Here is a 22,619-nt window from a genome sequence, read left to right on the forward strand (position 1 = left end):
TAAAAACACTGTTCTTAGTTCCATAGGCTTCACCAGACTGGCCAAAGGGTCCAGAACACTGGCCTCACATCCTAATATAAATATCTGTAAATATATTCATATAAATATTATCTATTAAAATGCAAGTTGCTTGAGCCCAGGGACTGCGCAACTTTTGGTTTTGTATTCCAAGAACTTAGTACCTGGTAAATAACCCATTTATTCATCATTTAGTGTATTAGCAATATTTCTTGGGGCCCTTCAGTGGTCCCCAAACTATGTAAGATGTTCTAGAGAATAGCAAAAAAAAAAAAAAAAAAAAGGAGAAAACACAGGCCCTATCCCCTCTGAGGAATTTGTAGTCAAATAAATCTTATGCTTAAAGATGCTGAAACTCATAACCCAAGTTTTAACAAAAATTTTTTTAAAAAAGCCAAGTGGCAATCATGGTTCGTATATGGTGTTAGAGCCATAACCAGGTCAATGTGGGATAGGGAGGGAGAATGGGAAAGGGAAAGGGGGAGAGGGAGGTGTACCTCCTCCTCCTCCCTTCCCCCCACCTCCATACAAGGAAGCTGCCACTAGAAGTGAACAGGTCAAGTAGAAGCTGACGTGAGCAGGGGGTAGGAGGGAATGAGTCATCTAGTAACTTCCTATTTTAATTATCCTCACTAACTGGGTGCTAAGCACAATTCTTTCAATGCCAAAAAAGTGCAAAGGCTATCAGCACCCTCTAAACTTTAGGAGTCTAGAGCGAAGCCCCAGCTGTTCTGCCCTAGTTTTGACCTTAGTTGTTAGGAATCTGGAAAAGAAATAGGATATCTCCACACTAGCATTTTGCTTTTACTTGGAAGACTTTTGTCAGCATGTACATAAATTTCAAATGTTCACTGCAGAGTTAGTTCTTTCACAGACTTTTTCTTGTGCATCTTTAATTTGCATTTTTTATTTAATGAGTCAGAATCTTGATCATTTCATTTTTATTTGCTGTGCCTACTTTAAAAAAAAAAAAAACCACCTGAGTTTGTCTGAGTTCTAAACCCGAAACTTTCTTACACAAGAATTATGTCTTCAAAAGGCGGAGCACATTAAAAATATGATCAATAAATTGTGATAATTCTGAAAGATTCATGACAGACAGTTCTCTATATTTTACTTTAAGCCCAGCCTCTCATGAATTTTGATCAGGTGTAGCAGAGTAATCCGCCTCTCATAATGAGGGAGATAATGTATTACAGCCTCAACACTTCAACCTCAGAAGTAGGCCATGATTTTAAAAATTAAAATAATAGGTTTGTAGTCAAAAGACACAGCTCTTTATGGGAAAAAATATCATTTTATTTTTCAAAATTCACAGGAGTGAATCCTTCAGTCACAAAAAAAAAACCAAATTAGAAAGCTCACCTTGAAAAGGTTTTAAAAAGTATTTTGCCCACCCTGAGAATGAAAATGACTTTTAATGAAATTAGTTTTCATGAAGCACAATCAAAAGAAGAAGACTGGACAGCTATGTCACTTTGAAGAATCTTCCTTGTAAGATATGACAGAGAAAAGAAGTTCTCACCAGTTTAGCTCCTTCCCCAGAGACATACCCTACTTTCATTTAACTACAACAGATTGAAAAGAAATTCACTGCTCCTATCACTGCCCAAGTTGAATTTTCAACCCCAATTGATATTCCCATATTTCCACTTTGGTGGCCAAAGGAAATCATCATAGGTGACCACTACGGAATACACAGCATCTTCATTGTTAACAATGAGAAACATCTCCCTACACCAGCTCAGAAACGAAAGAGGCATCTTCAAAAGGAGCAGACAGAAAAGCCATCCATTACCTGCATCTAACTTCATGAAGTAGGTTGGCTTTTCAATTATGATGTCACACTTGCCGTCTTCGATAGGTTTGAAGCTTAGCTCCGTGTATGTTTGTAGTTCAGCAAACCTGAAATGATCAGTTATGATATGCTTCAGCTTCTGAGACTCCAATTGCAAGCTAGTAACTTACAAGTCTACAGGAAACAGATTACCTATCTCAGATAGCCAACATTAATTACTCCAATGAAACTAAGGTAGTGCTTTGAGGTTACAAGAGGCTAATTTACGCTTAATCCAAGAAGTAAACAGCTCTTTCCTCTCCAGAAGAAGAGTCCAGCAAATTAGAGGTATTCCTTATCCTTCTACATCAACAACTTGGGACTCTAACAAGTATATAGATAGATTCCTTACAATCATTACAATTTGTATCTAAGTAACTTGATGTTCAACTTTAAGACACAAAATATACAAGAGGATATAAAATATAATCTACTGAACAATTAAACTAAATTTAAAAACCAGTGAGTTACATTCTGATGTAACATTGTTTGAAAAATAAAGATTTAAGCAATTTAAGGCTAAGTAGCCTGGAGCCTGAAGAGTCAGGAAGGTTTCCCTGAGTCAGAGGTAGAGGAAAAATGAACGTGCCTTAGGGAATACAGTACTGGATTTGAAGTGAGAAAAAATTGGACTTGAAACCTGCCTGAGACACTTAGTTGGGTGACCATAAGCAAGGAATAACTAAAATGAATAAATAAAAAAGCATTTGTTAAAGCACTTATTATGTGCCTTAGAGTATAAACACAAAGCAAAGGCAGACCCTGACTTCAACAAACTTATATTACATTATACAATACTATATATTATATTTATGATATTATGTTGTATTATGTCATGTTATATCATGTTATGTTATCTTATATAATATATTGTTATGTTACATGATATGTCATGCTATGTTATGTTATATTATATTATATTATATCTTATTGTGTTGTGTTATATCATATTGTGTTATATTATATGTATTCTATTATATCATATCATATCTTAATAATGAAAAATCATACCTGAGGAGAATAGTAACTAAGGAAGAGTACTTTGGTTTGGAAAGTAACAGGAATAGTGAGTAGAGTGGAGCTAGAAGAGATTGGCACAGCCTTCTCAGGAGCAATGAAAATATTGACTAAATGATGGTTTCAGAATTACATGTTGGGGAGGGAGGAGCTCAGGACCAAGGCCCTGGTGGCAAAATGGCTGGGGTAAAGATGGCCTAGGAATGGAGAGTAAAGTGAAGCATGGTTGGGGCCCACCTGAAATAATTGGCCAGTTACCAATCAGGATAGCAGGGTACCCAAGGACAGGAGTTAGGGACTTGTGAAAGGGTCAGGACCAAGTTCTTTCACCTCTTAATGCCTCAGTTTCCTCATCTGTAAAATGAGATAGTTGAACCCTGGCCTCTAAGGTCCCATTTTCTCTGAGAAAGATAGCAACTCAAGATTATCAGGTGCCTCAAGAATATAGCAACACAGGGATAGCTAGGGGGCACAGCGGATAGAGCACCAGCAGTGGAGTCAGGAGGACCTGAGTTCAAATCCAGCCTCGGACACTTGACACTTACCTAGCTGTGTGACCCTGGGCAAGTCACTTAACCCCATTCCCTAGCCAAAAGAAAAAGAAAAAAAGACAAAGAATATAGTAACACATCTCAGTTTCTACTGGGAAAAAAAATGGATCATCAGTTCTCTCTTGGAAAGCGTTGTCCCAGGTTATATAGCATAATTTCCTTGAATGTAAATGAAGTCTGTTTCAGCATAAATAGAAAAGCCACATCAAAAAAACATCATGAGAAACTTACATAACTCATCACAAAGAAATCTTTATTTTCAAAAAACAAATGTACGGAATACTGAACTGTAATACTACATTTGCCTCACAGCTCCAGATTTGGAAAGGACCTCAGAAATCACCCAGTACAACCTTCTCATTTTACAAATGAGGAAACTGAGGCCCAGAAATCCAATAGCTTGCCCCAGGTCACAAAAGTACTAAATGGCAGAAGCAGGCTCAGAAGCCAGGTCCTCTGACTCTGCGTCCAGCTTGCTTTCCATTGCTTCCTAGATGCTATGACTCAAACTGTGCCCCATAACACTGCACTCACGAACCATAGAAAACAGTTACATCATGGTTTGCCACACAAAGATGTTACTATTCTTACTCCAAGATCGATATCATAAACAGACACCACTGCATTCCTTTCACTCCTGGAGACTGTGAAACTCATCACTCAGTTACAGAATTCCTTTGGCCTCAGGTTTTATACCCAAAAAGGTGGCTTGATGACAGGAAAATTTTCCTAATCATCCATGCTACCCAAAAGGCAAATGGGCTGCCTTGGGTTTTCCCCTTACTAAAGATCATGAAGCAAAAATTAAATGACCACTTGCTGGGGGTCCTGTAAGGAGAATTCTCATCCAGCTACAGGTTGGCTTCCATGGTCTTTGAGGGCCCTTTCAGCTCTGAGATTCTCTCATCTGTATCCCTCCCATCACTGACAAAGTATGAAGTCACAGATACTCTCTAATGAAATCTAATTGGTAAATACTAATCTAATCCTCATTGGTATTTATAATCAATTAAGTGTTGTTACAGATATTCATCTACCTTGAATTTCTAATAAACATATGTTTCCTTGGGGTATAATGTGAGAGAGTCTCTTTATAAGCCCAGCTCTGTCTTTTCTAGAAATATGTTGATATCTTCCTAATTTAAAATGCCACACCAAAATCTGAGAATATTTCTGCATGGCTGTAAAACAATTTGGAGAAAAAGCTGGTCTCAGATCTAGGAAGAGCTGGGTTTAAGTCCTAACTCTGACATGTACCAACTGTGTGACCCTGGGGAGGCCCCTTAACCTCCCAAAGCTCGAGGCAACTCTCTTAGGCTATGAGTTGGAGAGAAGGCCCTAACTTGTATTAGGAGGAGGGGTTTCCTCATCTGGAAATATACATTGGTATCCCTATACCTATGCAATCACAGGCCCAATCCCTATCCCTCTCTCCATATACTCAAATGCTCAAAAGGACCTGTGATCTCATTGATACAGATGGAGTAGGAGGAGATGGGATAGATGGATAGATAGATAGATAGATGATAGATAGATAGATAGATAGATGGATAGATAGAGAGCTAGAGAGATAGATAGACAGATAGATAATCCATGCATGCTTATCAAGAATATATATCCATAGAGAGAGATTTTTTTTTTCACACTTACCAGGATTGTAGTGGGCTTTTCCTTTGACCTTCAGATATCAATGTGTCAACATCAAGTTTACAATGACCTCCTATGTCACCTTTCTGTAGGAAGTTTTCCTTAAATCTGTTTCACAATAAACAAACATCAAGTTAACTCTCAGTAGTTTCTGATATGACTTAATACATCGACAAGATCAAAATGTGCACATTCAATTCCATCCAACAAGCACTGTTAACCACTTAGTGGGTACAAGACCTACACTGGCTGCTGGGAACACAAAGACACAATGGAAAACCATTCCTGCCCTCAAGAAGCTTATATTCTGCTGAGAGAATAAAATATTTAAATTGATTTTTGAGGGAGGATTTTTTGTTATTTTTGTTTTTTGTGTTTTTGTTTTTGCTTTTTGGTGAGGTAATCAGGGTTAAAAGGATATGCAATTTTTTTTTTTTGGTTTTGGTTAGGCAATGGGTTTAAGTGACTTGCCCAGGGTCACACAGCTAGTGAGTGCCATGTGTCTGAGGCCATTAAATTGATTTTTTTAAATCCAATTTGTGATTTCCTTGGTATAGGGAACTCCTAGTGAGAAAGTTCTCTCTACCAATGGAGATCAGCAATTGTTCTGCAACTTACAGTATTAGAGAGTTACTTGGGGCACTTAGGGGTTAAGGGACTTGCCCAGAGTCACACAGCAGGTCTGTATTAGAGGTGAGACCTGAAGCCTAGCCTTCTTGCCTCTCTAAAGATCAATCAACACAACAGAATTTCAGTAGGGAAAGACCCTAACAAGTAGGGGGATAAGGAAAGGCTTCCCAAAGCTAACCTTGAAGGAAGCCCATGAGTGTAAGTCAGAGGTCATGAGGAATCACATTCCAGGTAAGGGGCAACCTATGCAAAGGTATGGAGATGGGAGAGAGAGCACCAAATCTATAGAAAAGCAAAGAGACCAGTTTGACAGGAATAGAAGGTATGGAAGTAGATACGAGTAGTAGATACTCTCAACAATAAATGTATGTACTCCATACAGAATCTCAAAACACAGGTGGTTTTGATCTCCAACCTCCTAAGATATTTGTGTCTAGCAGAGTTGACAGGCTCCCTATCACCTCCAGGATCAAATAAAAATTTGGCATTTTGGTCAAAGTTTGGCATTCAAAGCCGCTCATAACCCAGCTCCCTCCTACCTTTCCAGTCTTCTTACACCTAATTACACCTTACTTTTCAATACACATTCAATACAATCCAGTGACACCGACCTCCACAAACAAGACACTCATCTCTCATCTCTCAGCTCCAGGCATTTTCTCTAGCCATCCTCCATGCCTGGAATGCCTCCCTCCCCCACTGCTCTCACTACTGACCTCCCTTACTTCAAGTCTTAACTAAATTTCCACCTTCTACAGTAAGCCTTCCTCAATATCTCTAAATTCCAGTGCCTTCCCTCTACAATTATTCCTTCCATATCTCAACCTTCCCCATTGCCATTTTCATGTACCATGGGTTGGCATACAGGGATGGGGAACCTGCAGCCTCAAAGTCACACGTAGCCCTCTAGGTCCTATAGTGCAGCCCAAGTTTTACAGAACAATCCTTTTATTAAGGGAATTTGTTCTATGAAGCTTGGACTCAGTTTTACAGAACAAATCCTTTTATTAAGGATATTTGTTCTGTGAAGTTTGGACTCAGTCAAAGGGCCGCACTTGAGGACCTAGAGAGTCACATGTAGCCTGGAGGCCACAGGTTCCCCACCCCTCGAAGAAATTAAATGGGAATTTTTGGAGAGTTTTGCAGAAGCTGCAGACAACAAGTGAAGGCCAGCAGACAGCACAGAAAAAGTTTAGAAACTCAGAAATGCATAAAATATATGTTTAGTATTATATAATATCAATCCAAATTTAAGAAAAAGAAAAAATTCAGACTTCTTCTCTGATACAAAGTATGGGCCAAAAATTTTTATGCAGATTTTCCAGATTGCAGGGGCACTGCACCCCAAACCCCCATGATGTGGAAGGAATAATTGTATTATTTCCTATTTAGATAGTCTGCTTTGCATCTATTTGTTTGCAGGTTGTATCTCCTGTTAGATTGTAAGTTCCTTGAGGGAAAGGACTGCCTTTCACCTTGTTTTGCATCCCCAGCACTTAGCACAGTGCCTAGAACATAGTAGGCACTTAATAAATGTTTATGGGTTGATTGATTGGGTCCATCAGAACTTAGCGGAGCCACAAAAGTACCTGTCATGATTTCTCTTCACCTGTCTTAGATCAATGTATAAGTTTGATACTCTGCAGTACTGAAGGTAGCGGGAGCAAACTAGCCACGAATCACCCTGAAGGAATAAGCAAGAAACAAGAAGGGCCATTTCTCAGTCTCAAAGGATATGCAAAAGCAGTTTGCACAGGAATAAATTCAAACTATCAACAAATATATTTTAAAGTGCTACAAATCATTAATAATTAGAGAAATTCACAACTCTAAAAGTTTTTCATGAGATACATCTCCCCAATTTCCGTAGGAGAAAAAACATTACACATGCCATTTTGGTGGTACAGACTTCAGGAATTCTCAAACTTTTCCATTCCAGACCTCTTTAGCACTTCTTAAACTGTGGGTCATGACCCCATATGGGGTCATATAATATCTGGCCCACCACTTCGGAAGATGCCATTCAAAATAAGCCGAAAAGTCTCCCCAAGTCATCCACAGATCTGTTGCTAGTCTCTCTCTGGCCAAAGTATGGCAACATGACTATTACTAGCACAAAACTAACTCAGGCCCTGCAGGAGCCAGCTCAGTTTTGTGCTATGATTATTCATTTAGGGGAACTACTATTGAACTATTCCAAATTACTGGGGGAAGAGAGGGAGTAGAGCTTTATAATTTCATATAATTTGAATTAATTTGGTTCAGGATTTTTTTTTTTTAATTTCACAGTCTCTTCTAGAGATAATGGGAGACATCTTGGGTTAATTACTTAACTTCTCTGCAACTCCATTCTCTCACATGTAAATATGAGGATGTTGGATTCCATGGCCTCTGAGGTCTTTTCCAGCTCGAGGGCTGGGCTCCTGGGATCTGATGGGCACACAAACCCCAAGCTGGGATCAGGAGATTTAAATATTACCTTACCAAATTTGGAAACCTGGGCCCAACCTTCACAAACTGATGAATCAATGGCTCTGGGTGACCCATTCAATAGCCATTGACAAAATGAAGAGAACATTGCCTATTCCCAGACTACTTCAGAGGGAAATTATAAAGAGAAATCATAATAAAATCCCTGAACATGTTTAAACATTCTCCAGAAGGAAGAAGCTCCTTAAATCCAAAGCATTATCACTATGATCAATATCTCAAGGATCTGTGTTTTGGGCATAGGAATTCCCTCCCATCTCCATAGAGTACAACCCAACTATCACTAACTAAATAGGTTCAGAGAGTAAACCGCACCATGCTGTCTCTATTGCTACTGTGTATGTGGGTTGGAAAAGGGAGGCTGAGGGAGTTTTAGTGGGAGATTTTGATACAAATTAAAGAAATATCCATATTAACAAATCCTTCTCTATATCATAAGGATACACTCCACAGTATGATCTATGATTTTTCTTAAAAACTGGAATTCAGATGGTTTTTGAAATGAAGAAAAACAGGTTTTTAAAGACCAAAATACCTACTGTTTCCATAGGTTGGCAGAGGGTCCGTAATTCATGCAGGCGCTCCTTTGCATAACCAAAATCTGCTTGTTTCCAGAATATCTCCTGAGCTGATTCAATGGTATTAGTCCTAATTTTTTTAAAAGTTCAGAATATTTATCCTTTTTATAAAAATATATTTAATTTTTATTTTTCTAATTCCTAAAGTTAAAAGATACCCAATAGTGATCATGAAGATAAGAATAAAGCCTTAGTAAACATTCATGGCTTCATAATAAAATCCAAAGTGGAAATGAATGAATTATACCCTGGAACCTAAGATAACAGGCTGCTAATTTGTACAGTTTTACTTCATTAACTTAATAAGTTTTTAAAAGATTTTTATACTTAATTTTCCTCTTTAGAATTGGTATGGAGCTAGTGTTTTATCTTCCCGAATATTACAGAGAGAAAAGTCTCCATAAGGTCACTGTTTTTGCCCCTAGGAATCCACAAGAATATCACAGGTCTCTCTCTCAAGGGTGGGGAAGAGAGGGAGCCAGATTTGTTAACAGGTGGGGCAGCTTTTGCAGCTACCTTGAATATCTACCTAGCAAAGTTTCTGAAACGTAACAGGTACTTAATAAATACTCAATTATTGATTGGTTGGGCATCTAGGAAAATAATAGACACAGTTAAGAGGAAAAAATACAAGATTTTAAAAACAGAAGAGAAGAAGAGAGAGAAGAAACTTACCATCCCATATCCACATAACTACAAACAGGATAGCCAAACCGAGCCTCTGGCCTGCATGATTTCTCATAGCCCCAGCAGGATTCAAGATGCTTTAAATGTTTCTGAAATAGAAACAGAATCATGATTTTACACACTGTTATCTTCTACTAACATTCAAATCCCATTTGGATGCAAGCTATCTGTTAAAAAAAAAGAACAATTTCTCATAACTAAATAAGAGATTAAAAGGATCATAAAAGATAAAATGAACAATTTTGATTATAGGGCATTTTCAAAGTTTTCCACAAACAAAACTAATGCAGTCAAAATTAGAATGAAAGTAGGTTAAAGGGGGAAATTTTTGTGGCAAGTTTCTATGATAAAAGTCTCATATTCAAGATACAGAAGGAATGGGTTCAAATATATAAAAATAAAAGCCATCCCTCATTATTAAAGGATATGTAAAAACATTTTTCATAGGAAGAAATCCAACAAATATATGAAAAATTCTACAAACCACTAATAGAGAAATTCAAATGTACATAACTCCAAGGTTCCACAAAATACCTATAAGATTGGCAAAAGTGACCAAAAATGAAAATGATCATTGCTGGAGACGCCATGAGAGGGCAGGTGCATTAATGTACTGTTGGTGGAACTGGGAATTGATCTAGAAAGAAATATGGAACTGTACCTAAAAAGTCACTAAACTGTGTATTGACTAATCAATACCACTGCTGGGCCCATAGACTCCTAGGCACCAAGCACTGTCCTCAGTGAGAGGGATAGAAAGACAAAAACCAAGAGTCTCTGCCCTAGAGGAGACTGAGTTCTTCTAGAATCATTTTAAGAAAAGAAATGCCCATATGAAAAAATGCTCTAAATCATTATTGATTAGAGAAATGCAAATCAAAACAACTCTGAGGTACCATATCATACCTATCAGATTGGTCAATATGACATAACAGTAAAATGATAAGGGTTGGAGAAGATGGGAAAATTGGAATACTAATGCACTGTTGGTAGAGTTGTGAAATGACCCAACCATTTTGGAGAGCAATTTGGAGCTATGCTCAAAGGGCTATAAAAATGTGCATACCCTTTGACCCAGCAATAGCACTTTTAGGGCTGTATCCCAGAGAGATCACACAAATGGGAAAAGAACCCACATGTACAAAAATATTTATATATTATTATATTTATTTATAATATTTATTATATAAATTATATAAACATAATATTATATATTAAATAAATATTTATATTATTGTTATTATACTGTTATTGTACACAGTAACAGCCATGCTGTGCGATGACTAATATTAATAGACTTAACCTAATACAAGGATCTAAGACATCGCCAAAGGCCTCATGATGGAAAATGCTATTCACAAAGAAGAAAGAACTATGGAGTTTAAATGCAGATGGAAGCATACTATTTGCTATTTTTTTTTCTTCTGTTGTGTTTTGTTTCCTCTCTGTGGTGATTCCTCCTATTGGTTTTAATTCTTCCTTACAACATCACTAACGTGAAAATATGTTTAATAGGAATGTATATGTATGGCCTATATCAGATCGCGCACTGTCTGGGGGAGGGAGATGGAGAGAGAGGAGGAGAAAAATTTAAAACTCAAAAGCTTATGGAATTGATTGTTGATAAATCAAAATAAATTAACTTTAAAAAAATAAAGAAAAGAAATGCCATCAATATCAAGACTAGGGTCTTAGAAATAAAGGCTACACATTCTCCATTTTTAAAAGTTATCTGAAAAAAACATGCTCTGACCCAAACATGCTGATCACTGCTAGACATATGCCCCAAGGAGGTCAAAAATAGAAAAGTCCTATCTATACACATTAAAATATTTATAGCAGAACTTTTTGAAGGGGAAAGAACTGGAAACAAAGAAGGTGACCATGAACTGGGGCGATGGGGAAACAAAGTATGATATGTGAATGTAGCAGAATATTAGTACAGTCTAAGAAATGACGAACATGAAAAATTTAAAGACATATAGGAAGGTTTACAGGAAGTGAAACAAGCAGATATGACTACGTAAATGGACAAAACAAAAAAAGTGCTGTGTAATCTGTGATCAAGCTCGGTCCAAAGAAGAAAGGAGAAAATGTATCACTCTCCCTTCTTTGCAGAAGGGGGGACTATGGGTTTGGAGTACTGTATACCCTGTTAGACTTAACTGATATGTTGGTTAGTTTTGTTGAACTGTTACCTGCTCCCCTCTCCTTTTAAAAAATTCTTTGTCCTTACTAGCTGTGTGACCCTGGGCAAGTCACTTAACCTCAATTATCTAAAAAAAAAAAAAGTGAAAAAAAAATTCTTTGTTATGAGCAATTGGGGTGTGGGGGTGGGGGTGGGCCAGGGGTCGGGGAGAAGGATATATTTGGAAATGAAGATAATTTGAAAAAAAAATACAAAAGAAATTATTCTTCAAAATAAAATATGCTCAGATTATTTTCATCACCATTCCCCCAAAGAATGTTCATTGCTTGGTTTGCCAAGAAATACCATCACACCTGTAGCCCCTTAGGCCCATTTAAAAGGAATTTCTTGATGCAGATTAACAAAAATGGCCCCTGGGGTAGGCAGACTAGCCCTAAATTTAGTCCCGCAGAGATTCTTTTCAATTGCAGTTGTATTTGCAAGATTCCCCAGTTTTCCCTGTGAAAGGGAAAGAAAAGATGGACACATAATCAAAGTCAAGACATCAGCAACACCACTGATCATGAAGGCCAACACTGGGTCCAAAAGAGAAGCATGAGTTTGCTGCTAGAAAACACAGAGGCTGCCCCTTGTCCATGAGCTTGGATGGCAGCTCTCCTGCTGGGTCACAGGCGGGATTCTTCTCGATTCCCAGGCAGCCCTTCCCCACCTCATTTCCTGTGCTAACAAGCCTGGGAAGGGAAGCCTGACAACACGCAGCTTTGATCTTTCTGGCAACGAAACAATGTCTTCATGGGCTCCAAACTGAGTCATTTCCAACACCACTTAAACAGAAAGAAGGCCACAGCAGTTGTCATCTTAATTACATGAACACCGCCAAGAGACAGACTTTAACACTGGGGCCGTGGGTTTCAAGGAAGCTTCAGAGAGATGCGGGAGATACCTCAGCACCTCAGTGAGGATCTCTTCCTTCAAAGTGACACATTTTGCTTCCTCTGCAAAGTGCAGAAATCATGTTTTGACAGTGAATGCCATCGCAGGTTTTCTGAAAATTTGTGTATTGGATAGTTTGGGGCTGTTTTTTTAAAAGTTGAGAGGTGGCCCATGGAGCACTGGCTTGGAGTCAGTAGCAACCTAGGTTCCAATCCTATTTTAACTGTTTAATCCCTATGGGACTTAAGGCCGGTCAGATCACCTCGTTAGGGTCCAGTTCCTCCTCTGTAAAATGAGAGTTGAGCTAGATGGCCCCTTCAAGGTCTAGATTTATGATCCTTCCATCATCATGTGCTATATTTATTTGCTGGGCACAGGATCTATGCATGTGGGTAATAGATATATGCATGCACTTATTAAGCACTCTCTACATGCATTTTGAAAGCCAGTGTACCTTAGTAGATAAAAAGCTGGAATCCAGAAGGCCTGGATTCAGATCATAGGATCGTAGATTTAGAGACAGAAAGGATCTTAGAGGCCAAAGTCCAACCCATGAGGAAACTGAGGCCCTGAAAAGATAAACGGCTTGTCCACAGTCACCTGGGTAGAAAGTGTCAAAGTCAGAATTTGAACACAGGCACTTTGACTCCAAATTCAACTCTCTTTCCACTGAACCCCCTCTGCCTCTCAAGTCCTGCCTCTCACGAATAAATGCATGGCCATGGGGATGTCCTTCAATGTCTCAGTGCCTAGCAACCATCCAGCACTCTAAACTTCAGGAGTTATTGTTATGCTTTGGGGAAAGGTGTTTTTTAATCCAAAGTCTAGGTGGCACAGTGGATAGAGTGCTAGGTGGAGTCAGGAAGCCTCATCTTTATGAGTTCAAATCTGGCCTCAGACACTTACTAGCTGGGCGACCCTAGGAAAGTCACTTAACCCTGTTTGCCTTAGTTTCCTCATCTGTCAAATGAGCTGGAGAAGGCAATGGCAAACGACTCTAGTATCTCTGCCAAGAAAACCCCAAATGGGATCACAGAGAGTTGGACATGATTGAAACAACTCAACAACTACAACCACACATCAATCAAATTACAGTTATGGACCCTCAACCACTTCCAAAGTACATTTTGCTATTGATAAAGTAGGAGTAGTAACACTTACCTCAGGTTTATTTTGAAGATCAAATGATGTGACGTACGCAAAGTGCTTTGCAAACCTTAGAGTGCTACATGTGTCAGTTATTACTTTCACGTCTCTCGTAATGGAAAAGAAATAGAATAAGAGGTTGGTAATTTAAAAACATCCACTGAAGTCTAAGCAGTAAGTCACTTGGGGCAAGTGACGCATTTCAACCCAGAGGTCAAAAAACCAGCAGGCCTTGAAACCAACAACAATAAACGCCGTGAAACAACATCTTTCTATAAACAAGCCAGAGGGGGAAAAGACGTACTTTGTAAGGGCATTGTGGGTCTTTGTCACAGACTGCAGCAAGATGTCTATTGTTGTGGAGAAAGTAAGGGATGTGCTCTTCAGGCAAGTGAAGGCTCCAGTAGGTGGATGACAATGCCCCTGGAAGGCCTTTCAGGTGAGAAGTTTCATCTTGGTTGCTCCCCAGCATGTCATGAAGCAGCACCCCAAACACAAGCAGCCTTAGCATCATAACCAAGGAAGAAAGTCTGTATTCAAATGGAAATGCATCATTAATTCGCTTCCCTCAGTTCTATTAAAGGGCATCGATGACTAAGCACTCAAAAAGGACTGGATTTGGAGTCAAAGGACCCAGGTTCCCATCTTGGCTGTTACCTGAAGTTTCCTCAAGTGAGGAGATTGGATGAGAAGACCATAAAGGTCTGTCCTAACTCCAGAACTAGAATTCTATGATCATCATGAGTTTATGTAATGGGCTGGCTCATCCTCTGTATCACATCCTTTAAGAGTGGGTGTTCTCCACCCCCCCCCCCCCCCGGGGCCTTGTTGTGAGTTCTTTTCTCTCTCTACACCTTCTTTCTTACAATCTCATCCACTCCCACAGCTTTGTTATCATCTCTATCAGTATATCTAGACCCAAGCTTCTCTCCCAAGCTCCAGTTCCCAGTCACCAAGTTCCTATTAGACATTTCAAGCTACATGCCTTGGAGACATCTCAAATTCAACATGTTCAAAACAAAACTAACACTTTTCCCCAAAACCCACCTCCTCTTCTGAAATTCCTACATTCTTCAAGGGCCCGAAAATACTTCTAGTCTCTCAAATTCACAACCTTGGTATCATCGTATATAGCTTGCTTTTTATATATATTTTTGCATGTTGTCTTACCCATAAGAATATAAGCTCCATGAGGGCAGAGACTAGTTTTGCTTCTTTTTGTATCCCCAGTGCTTAGCACAGTGCCTGGCATGTAGTAGGCATCTGACAAATGTTTACTGAATTGAGTAGAATAGAATCCTCAGCTCCTCATTCTCATTCATCCCATATATCTAATCAGTTGCCTAATCTTATCATTTCTAACTTTCCACCATCTTTTACATCCATCCGAGAGGTGGGAAACCTGTGCCTCAAGGCCACATGTGGCCCTGTAGGTCCTCAAGTTCGACCCTTTGACTGAATCCAAACCTCACAGAATGTGTGAACGTGTCAAGTTTGAATTCAGTCAAAGGGCCACACTCGAGGACCCAGAGGGCCACATGTGGCCTTGAGCCTGAAGCTTCCCCACCCCTGATATTCCCTTGGTCTCCATTTATAGACGGTGGGCTAGTCAAGGCCTTAATAACCTCTCACCTGAATTACTGTAATAGGCTCATAATTGGTCTCTCTACCTGATCTCTCCCCATTCCAATCTGCCCTCAGCAGTTGCCAAAGGCATTACTGCCCAAAGGGCAGGTCTGACCATGTGTCACTACCGTACTCAATAAGCTAGCTCCAGTGGTTCCCAATACCTCTATTATCCAACATTAGGTCATCTGTTTGCCTTTCCAGACTCATTACATATTAGTCCCCTTCAGAACTTTTCACAAGCCTAGCCAGACTGGTCTTTGTCTTCCTCATACATGACACTCCATTTCCAGTCTCCATGCCCTTGCACTGGTTGATCCCCCATGCCTGGAATATACTGGTTTCTCACCTCTGCCTCTTTCAAATCTCTAATTTCCTTAGAAACTAAGTTCAAAGGGCATCTAGGTGGCATAGATAGAGCACTGGCCCTGAAGTCAGGAGGACCTGAGTTCAAATCCAATCTCAGACCAAACACTTGACACTTACTAGCTATATGACCCTGGGCAAGTCACTTAACCCCAATTGACTAAAACAAACAAATAAACAAACAAACAAAGAAATTAAGTTCAAATAACACCTTTTACTGTGTCTTCCACTTCCTCTCCCCCCCCAAAAAAATTAGCTTGCATGATACCTTTTCCTCCACTTCTCTTTCCCAATTTGCCTATTTGTAATGAGCTGCAGACTACTCCTATCAATTATGTGCTTTTCCAAAACCTTCCTAACACTAACCCTCACCCTGGGCAGTAGACTATAAAGCTCAGTTTATCTAATTTATAACCATCAGGGTGAATTTCTCAATAGTTGGAATCTTTGCATATATCAAATACAGTATACGCTCTACAAGGACCTTATTCCAGATTCACTTTTTTAAAAATTAAATGTCATTTTCTTATTACAAAGATCCACCTTCTCTCCCTCCCACAGATTCACTTTCCTACTTTTTTCCCCCACTTTTCTCATAGGGAAAGAATGTTTTTGCCAGGACACCTGTTCCATATTGTGTTGGAGGGGGAGGGAATTCAATGCACCACTGATTTTAATATTAGCCTTCACTAACAAGATAGGGGGAAAGTAGATTTTAGAAGGATGCTCATATACTTAGGCCAGCCTAGAAAGTCATCTTATCACAAATGCACAGGGGAAGTCCAGTATTGACCTGAAGTCAACAGTGGTGACCTCATTTTCTCTCCTCTGTGGCTCAGAGGGCTTAGGGTACCATAGAGAGCCAAAGGGGAAGGAGGTCTGGACTGGTTTTCATTAATAATTGGAACTGTCATCTTAGAGTGTGGTCTGATTACAATTTTACAGATTGATTCTATTAATAATGACAAATTTTTAAAAAAAAGTTATTTTACCAATTTAATCTCAGAGGTTCAGAAGCTGCCGGTGATGTTTTTAAGAGTCTAAAACCTATAAAGAAAGAAATACAATAGTATGAAAGATGGGTTAAGTTTTTCATTTTGGTAACTGTAGGGTAGTGGGAAGTACACTAATTCTGGAGTAAAGGCCAGCTCACAGCTAGCTGTGCCATTTTGGTCAGGTCATGTCAACTATCTGGGCCTCAGTTTCCTCATCTGAAAATCAGGAAGCTGGACAAAATGACCTCTGAGGTCCCATCTAGTTCCAAACCTATGATCTTATGACCTCATGAAAAATGTCTTTTTTTCCCCAGTCATTTCCAGTCATATCCAACTCTTCAAGACTCCAACTGGGGTTTCCTTGGAAAAGATCCTGGAGTGGTTTGCCATTTCCTTCTCTAGCTCATTTTTCAGATGAGGAAACGGAGGCAAACAGGGTTAAGTGACTTGCCCAAGGTCACACAGCTATTAAGTGTCTGAGGCAGGAGTTGAACTCATAAAGATGAGTTTTCCTGACTCTAAGGCTGGCACTCTATCCACTGCACCATGTAGCTGCCCTTAAGCCCATTAATATGCATTAAAAAACATTTTTAAATTAATTCTATTATTAAAACTTATTTGAAGAGAAATAACTTTTCTTTTTGAAATTTTTCTTTTATTTTCATTATGAACTTCACAGACATCAGCAAACATGAAGAACAAAAAACTATGACACCATCAACCTCCATCCTGCACAGTTTTCATTTCAATATGCTAAATTTAACTCTATTAAATAACTTATTTTGACCCTATGAGATAGGTATCACATCAGCCACATATGGGAGGCTGGAAGGGGCTTAGAAGCCAGTTAGGCCAAACCCCTCATTCCACAATTGAGGAAACTGTGGCCTAAGGACCTAAAGTGACTTGTTTACGATTATACAGGTAGTAAAAAAAGGGTCCAAAGTAGGATTGAACCCAGGACATTTGACTCCAGTCACTACTGCTCTATCCAGTATTTCCCAAATACATATAGTACTATAAATATCAACCTTTCAGATGAGAATGATGTGTGTGTGTGTGTGTGTGTGTGTGTGTGTGTGTGTGTGTAATTGGACTGCTTACCATCTCAAGGATGGGGGAGGGGACGTATAGAATTTGGAACTCAAAACTTAAAAAAAAAGTTTAAGAAATTGTCTTAACATGTAAAATATATATACATACATATATACATAGATATATAACTTTAGGGTGTACGAAGGATTTTATATATCTTATCCGTCTCACTTGATCCTGACAACAACACTATGAGACAGGCACTATAGATTTGATTGTCCTCATTTTATACACGAAGAAACTGAGGCTCAGAGAGTTTATGTAGCTTGTCCTGAGTTGCCCAGTTTATAAATGTCAGAGGTGAATTTGAATCCAAGTTTTCTGCATCTTAAGTCTGGGGCCACAACACCAAGCCCTAATGACCCTCCCAAACAATGAGCAGTTTTGTTTCAGGCTCATCCTTAGAATACGACTCAATGAATCCCATGTTTTACCCAAATTGGTAACCCATCCTGGGTCCTCACTGCCATGTGGCAAGCCTGTTACTCATTTCTCATCGATTCCTCACCACTTTTCCAAAAGTCATGATTTTAAACTTTCTCCTTTCCCCTCAAGCCCCACAATGTCCCTCAGCAGATGACCCCACTGTCTTTACTGCAAAACTAAGACTAGTGAGTAGTACAGTATAGTTTCTCATCTGTAAATTGAGAATAATAATAGCCCTTACCTCACACAGTTCTTGTAAGAATCAAATATGTTTGCAAAACAACTTTGCCAAATTTAAAGCACTATGTAGAGATCACCCCAAACCTCATCAGAGTCATAATGGTTTGGTTTTTATTTTGATCCAGATTCATGGCCAGGTCATTCAACCTCACATTCCTCTTCTGTAAACTGGGGGTAATAGTTGTTGTGATGATCAAATGAGATAACATTTGTAAAACACTTTGCAAACCATAAAGCATCATATACATGTGTGGGGAACTCCCACCACCAGTGGAGACAGTTATGCAACTCATAGTCTTAGCAATTTGCCTGGTTTAAGTGACTTTTATCCAGGTTACATAGCTAGAAAGTGTTCACAGGCAGGACTTGAACCCACAACTTCCTAACTCTGAGGCTATGCCTTCTCTAAAGTCAGAATGTTTGTCCAAATTTGCTCCCCGCTTGACTGTTCTGACCTTAACAAAATCCACAAATTCAAGGAGTTCCCTATGGAAATTCAGTGCTGAGGTCATGGGAGAAAAGCAGAGAAGCCTGATCAGAACCTTGGCTCTCTGCCTGGGACATGTACCCACGAGTCCTAGGCAGAGGAAGCTGGCTGCTGCTGAAAAAGTGGGCCCTGGGGCGCCTGGCAGCCTTCCTTCCAAGAGCCCATAGGGCTGGGGAGAGATTTTTCCCAGTAGGTTGGGGAACCGCTCAGGAGCTGTTTGGAGAAAGGCCACTGTTCTCTGGTTTGTCCCTAAGTGTTCATGCCATCCATGTTATTTCCACAGGAGCCAGAAGAAAGGAAAAATGGCAGCAAGGAGAAAGAGGGGGGAGAATTAGGGGAAAGAGAGAGAGAGGCAAGAGTGTACAGAAGGATACAACTGGAACAGTACCTACCTTACTGGGCTACCCTGGGAGCAAGCCCATTTACAGTTGAAAAACAACCAAAACACCCGATTTACTTGGTTCTACCTGTGTGACATTAGGCAAGTTACTAAACATCTCTGGGCCTTGGTTCTCTGTAAAAATAAATGGGTTAAACTAGACTACCTCTAAGGTTCATTCCACCCCTAAATCTAAGATCCTAAAACCTCCAGAAAAATAGAAAGCATACGCAAAGAGACAACATCCAAGGCTAGCTAATTCCCTCTCAAACATCACTCCAGCCCACCCCCTCTCCCTTGCTCCTACAATGAAACAGAGTCCCATTGCTGGTCAAGAGAGACCCTACTGATGATGAACAGAGGATGTCCATATTTCCCACAATCCTTCCCCACCCTCCCTGTCTATCTCTCTCTGTCTCTGACTCTGTCTGTCTCTCTCTCTCCTTCCCTCCCTTCTCTCTCTCCTCTTTCTCCTCTTCCCTCTCTCTTCTCTCCCTTCCAATGCTGAGAACCCTTTCTCACGCTCAGGTCCTGCCCTTGACACCCTGCCAAAGCAGCCTCCCTTCAGAGCGCCAGCCAAAAACTGGGACCTAGCTAGGGAAGGGGAGGGGAGGAAAGTAGACCTCGGGCCAGCCCTCCTCGGGTCCCCAGGGTACCCCTGGTCCCGTCTTAGCTGGGGAGCCTTGGCAAGTGCGAAGGCGGTCCCGGAGGCAGGACATCCCCCGAGCCCATGCTACCGGCAGGGCAGGACGGGAGCCGGGCCCCCAAGGCCCCTTTCCGCGCAGCTCCCGGACGGGACAGCGCGAGACGGGCGGGAGAGATGCCCTGGGCAGAGCCCGGGAGGGGACAAGGTGCAGCTGGGAGCCTGCGAGTCCGGCAGGACGCGGCAGCCCTCTGCGCCCCGTGCGCCCGAGCCTGACCGAGTCGGGGCGGCCAGTCGGGAAGCTGGGGAGCTGGGAGGGAGAAGCGGCGGCCGCAGGCTGGAGGAGGAGGGGAAGGAGAGCTGGGCGCCCTCGGTCCTGCAGCCAGCGAGAGTCGCAAGAGCCCGAGCCAAGCTCCGGGGAGCCATGGCGAGCGCTGGAGAGACCGCGTCAGGGGCGCAGGGCTGCGGAGGGCCCCGGAGCTAGCGCGTCTCACCTGGAGCCCAAGGACCGGCGGCGACGGCAGCTAAGGAGGAGGAGGAGGAGGCGGCGCCTGGGGCTAGCTCTTGAGGAGGAGGAGGAGGAGGAGGAGGTGGTGGTGGTGGAGGTGGAGAAAGAGGAGGAGGAGGGAGTCGTCATAACCGGCCCCGGGAGCTCACCGGAAACCTCCGGCGCCCAGGGCCCAGAGCCGGGCCAGGGGGCGCCCAGGAGCCGTCCGGGCCACCTTCCCGGGAAGTGCGTCGGGTCCGCCTTCGCTGTGCCCAGCCCCGGCGGCGGTAGGAAGGCAGGCGGCCAGGCCAGGCCAGGCCGCCGCCAGCTGCTGCTCGTCCTGCCCGAGATCCTGGGCAGAGGGGACAGCACCCCCGCCCACAGTGGGTTTGTTCTGAGAAGCTCGCAGAGAGCGCTCCAGGAGCTGGAAGCGAGATCCCAAGTTTAACCCAGCCTCGTTCCTCTCCCTTTCTTCCCCTTGTCTCCGCCCCGCCCACAACTTGAGGGACAACGAAAGGGGAGAGCTTCGTCCAGTCGTTTCTTCTCACCCTCTACCTCCTCTCTAGCTTTTTTATACCCTTTAACCTCGGTGATCGTTTTTTCTTTTAAAAAGAGCCAATCGTCGTCTCTTTGCCACCGCGTCATTCATATTCTTTTTTTCTATCTTGTTTATACCTTTCCAAGTATATTGGTTTGATTTGGCCTGAAATAATTTAGTTGTGATTCAATTCATCGGATCATAGGATGGATGGTAGCAGGTTTAGAGCTGGGAAGGACCTGAAAAAGCCATTGAGAACAAGCCCCTAAATTTTATAGATGAGGAAAATAAGGCCGAAGGAAACTGAAGGGACTTGCCCAGGGTCAGGCATCCAGCAAGGAAGGAACTCGAACTCAGGTCCAGTGTGTGATGTGCCACGCTGCCTCTACCAACTCTGTACATCTGGGGATACAGAAACAAAAAAGACAGAACTTGCCTTCAAGGAGTGGGCATATACCATGTATATATAGAGAGATAAATAAAAAGTAATTTCAGGAAAAGAACAGTAAGGGAGGAGGGTGATCAGGAAAGTACCTTGGCACATGGTCCTTGCTCTAATGGAAGCTAGGGATTCTCAAAGACTGAAACGCATTCCACCACCACGAGATTGACAGATGGGAAGGTCATTCCACAACACAAACACTTATTAAGAACCTTCTATGTGCCAAGCACAGAAGGAGAAGCTAGGTGACTCAGAGTGATAGAGTGAGGGACCTAGGGTCAGGAAGATCTGAGTTCAAATCTGGTCTCAGGCACTTACTAGCAAAGTGACCCTGGACAAGTCACTAGGCACTCTCGATTTGCTTTCATCCATTGGAGAAAGAAATGCAAACCACTCCAGTATCTTTGCCAAGAAAACCCCATGGACAATATGGTCCACTGGCTCATGAAGGGTTTGACATGATGCACTGTGCTAAGTGCCAGAGATACAAAGAGAGGTAAAAAGAAACAAAAAAACCAGCCCCTGTGCTCAAGGAGCTCACAGTCTAACAGGAGAGACATGTAAATGACTATGACAAACAAGATATATACAGGATAAAGTTGAGAAAATCTCAGAGGGAAGTTACTAGCATTAAGAGGGATTGGAAAATGCTTGCAGGAAGCTCAAAGTGGAAATGTGGTTGAATAATGAAAAATGAAATATCCATGCATCTTGGTAATAACTTACCACCAAAAGTTTTACTTGCCATCTATTTCATTCCTGTCACCAACCACATCACACCCCCAGCTTTAAACTGAAATCCTAGGGAATGGAAGCTCCTCATACTGACAATTTCCTCAATTAAGTTTTCTGTTTGTTTGGGGAAGAGGCCAGTTTGCTCACCAGGAGTTCCCTTTGCCAACAAAACCACAAATCACCATTTCCCATGCTCAACAGAGGTTAAATCCTATTACAGCAAATGTAATTATACATGCTAGCAAACGCTAGCTCTTCAAAGGTAGGGATGGTTTCATATACTCTACCTAGCACAGTGCCCACCCATCATGTGGTTGGTGCTTTGTAAGCGCTGGCTGATTGGTGTTTAATACACTTCCAACCCCCAGCCAACCTAAATAAGTTAGAGGCTGTGGGAAATAATTCCAGGAATGTGAAGTAATTGTCAGAGCCTTTTAGATCTCCTAAAGGAGGGCCTGACTTAGAGAAAAAATTGTG

General features: G+C 41.3%; 1 protein-coding gene across 4 annotated transcripts in view; it reads right to left on the minus strand.

The window, feature by feature from the left end:
* The window catches only part of EOGT (EGF domain specific O-linked N-acetylglucosamine transferase), a 45,764-nt gene extending 25,271 nt beyond the window's left edge, over positions 1-20,493 (minus strand). Inside the window, exons 1-9 of one of the 4 annotated variants that reach the window (XM_027864092.1) lie at positions 20,435-20,493; positions 19,311-19,432; positions 16,668-16,722; positions 13,988-14,213; positions 9,444-9,544; positions 8,730-8,838; positions 7,290-7,384; positions 5,074-5,178; positions 1,817-1,923 (exon numbers count right to left, since the gene is read on the minus strand). In XM_027864092.1, the coding sequence (XP_027719893.1) occupies positions 1,817-1,923; positions 5,074-5,178; positions 7,290-7,384; positions 8,730-8,838; positions 9,444-9,544; positions 13,988-14,197 (727 nt within the window). In that variant the 5' untranslated portion in view covers positions 14,198-14,213; positions 16,668-16,722; positions 19,311-19,432; positions 20,435-20,493. The remainder of the gene's footprint in view (positions 1-1,816; positions 1,924-5,073; positions 5,179-7,289; positions 7,385-8,729; positions 8,839-9,443; positions 9,545-13,987; positions 14,214-16,667; positions 16,723-19,310; positions 19,433-20,434) is intronic. The other 3 variants (XM_027864094.1, XM_027864093.1, XM_027864096.1) reach the window with 3 other exon arrangements.
* Positions 20,494-22,619: the final 2,126 nt, after the last annotated feature.

This window comes from Vombatus ursinus, unplaced genomic scaffold (genome assembly GCF_900497805.2).
Source record: "Vombatus ursinus unplaced genomic scaffold, bare-nosed wombat genome assembly UNPS02014773.1, whole genome shotgun sequence".
In the NCBI taxonomy this organism is placed as follows: domain Eukaryota; kingdom Metazoa; phylum Chordata; class Mammalia; order Diprotodontia; family Vombatidae; genus Vombatus; species Vombatus ursinus.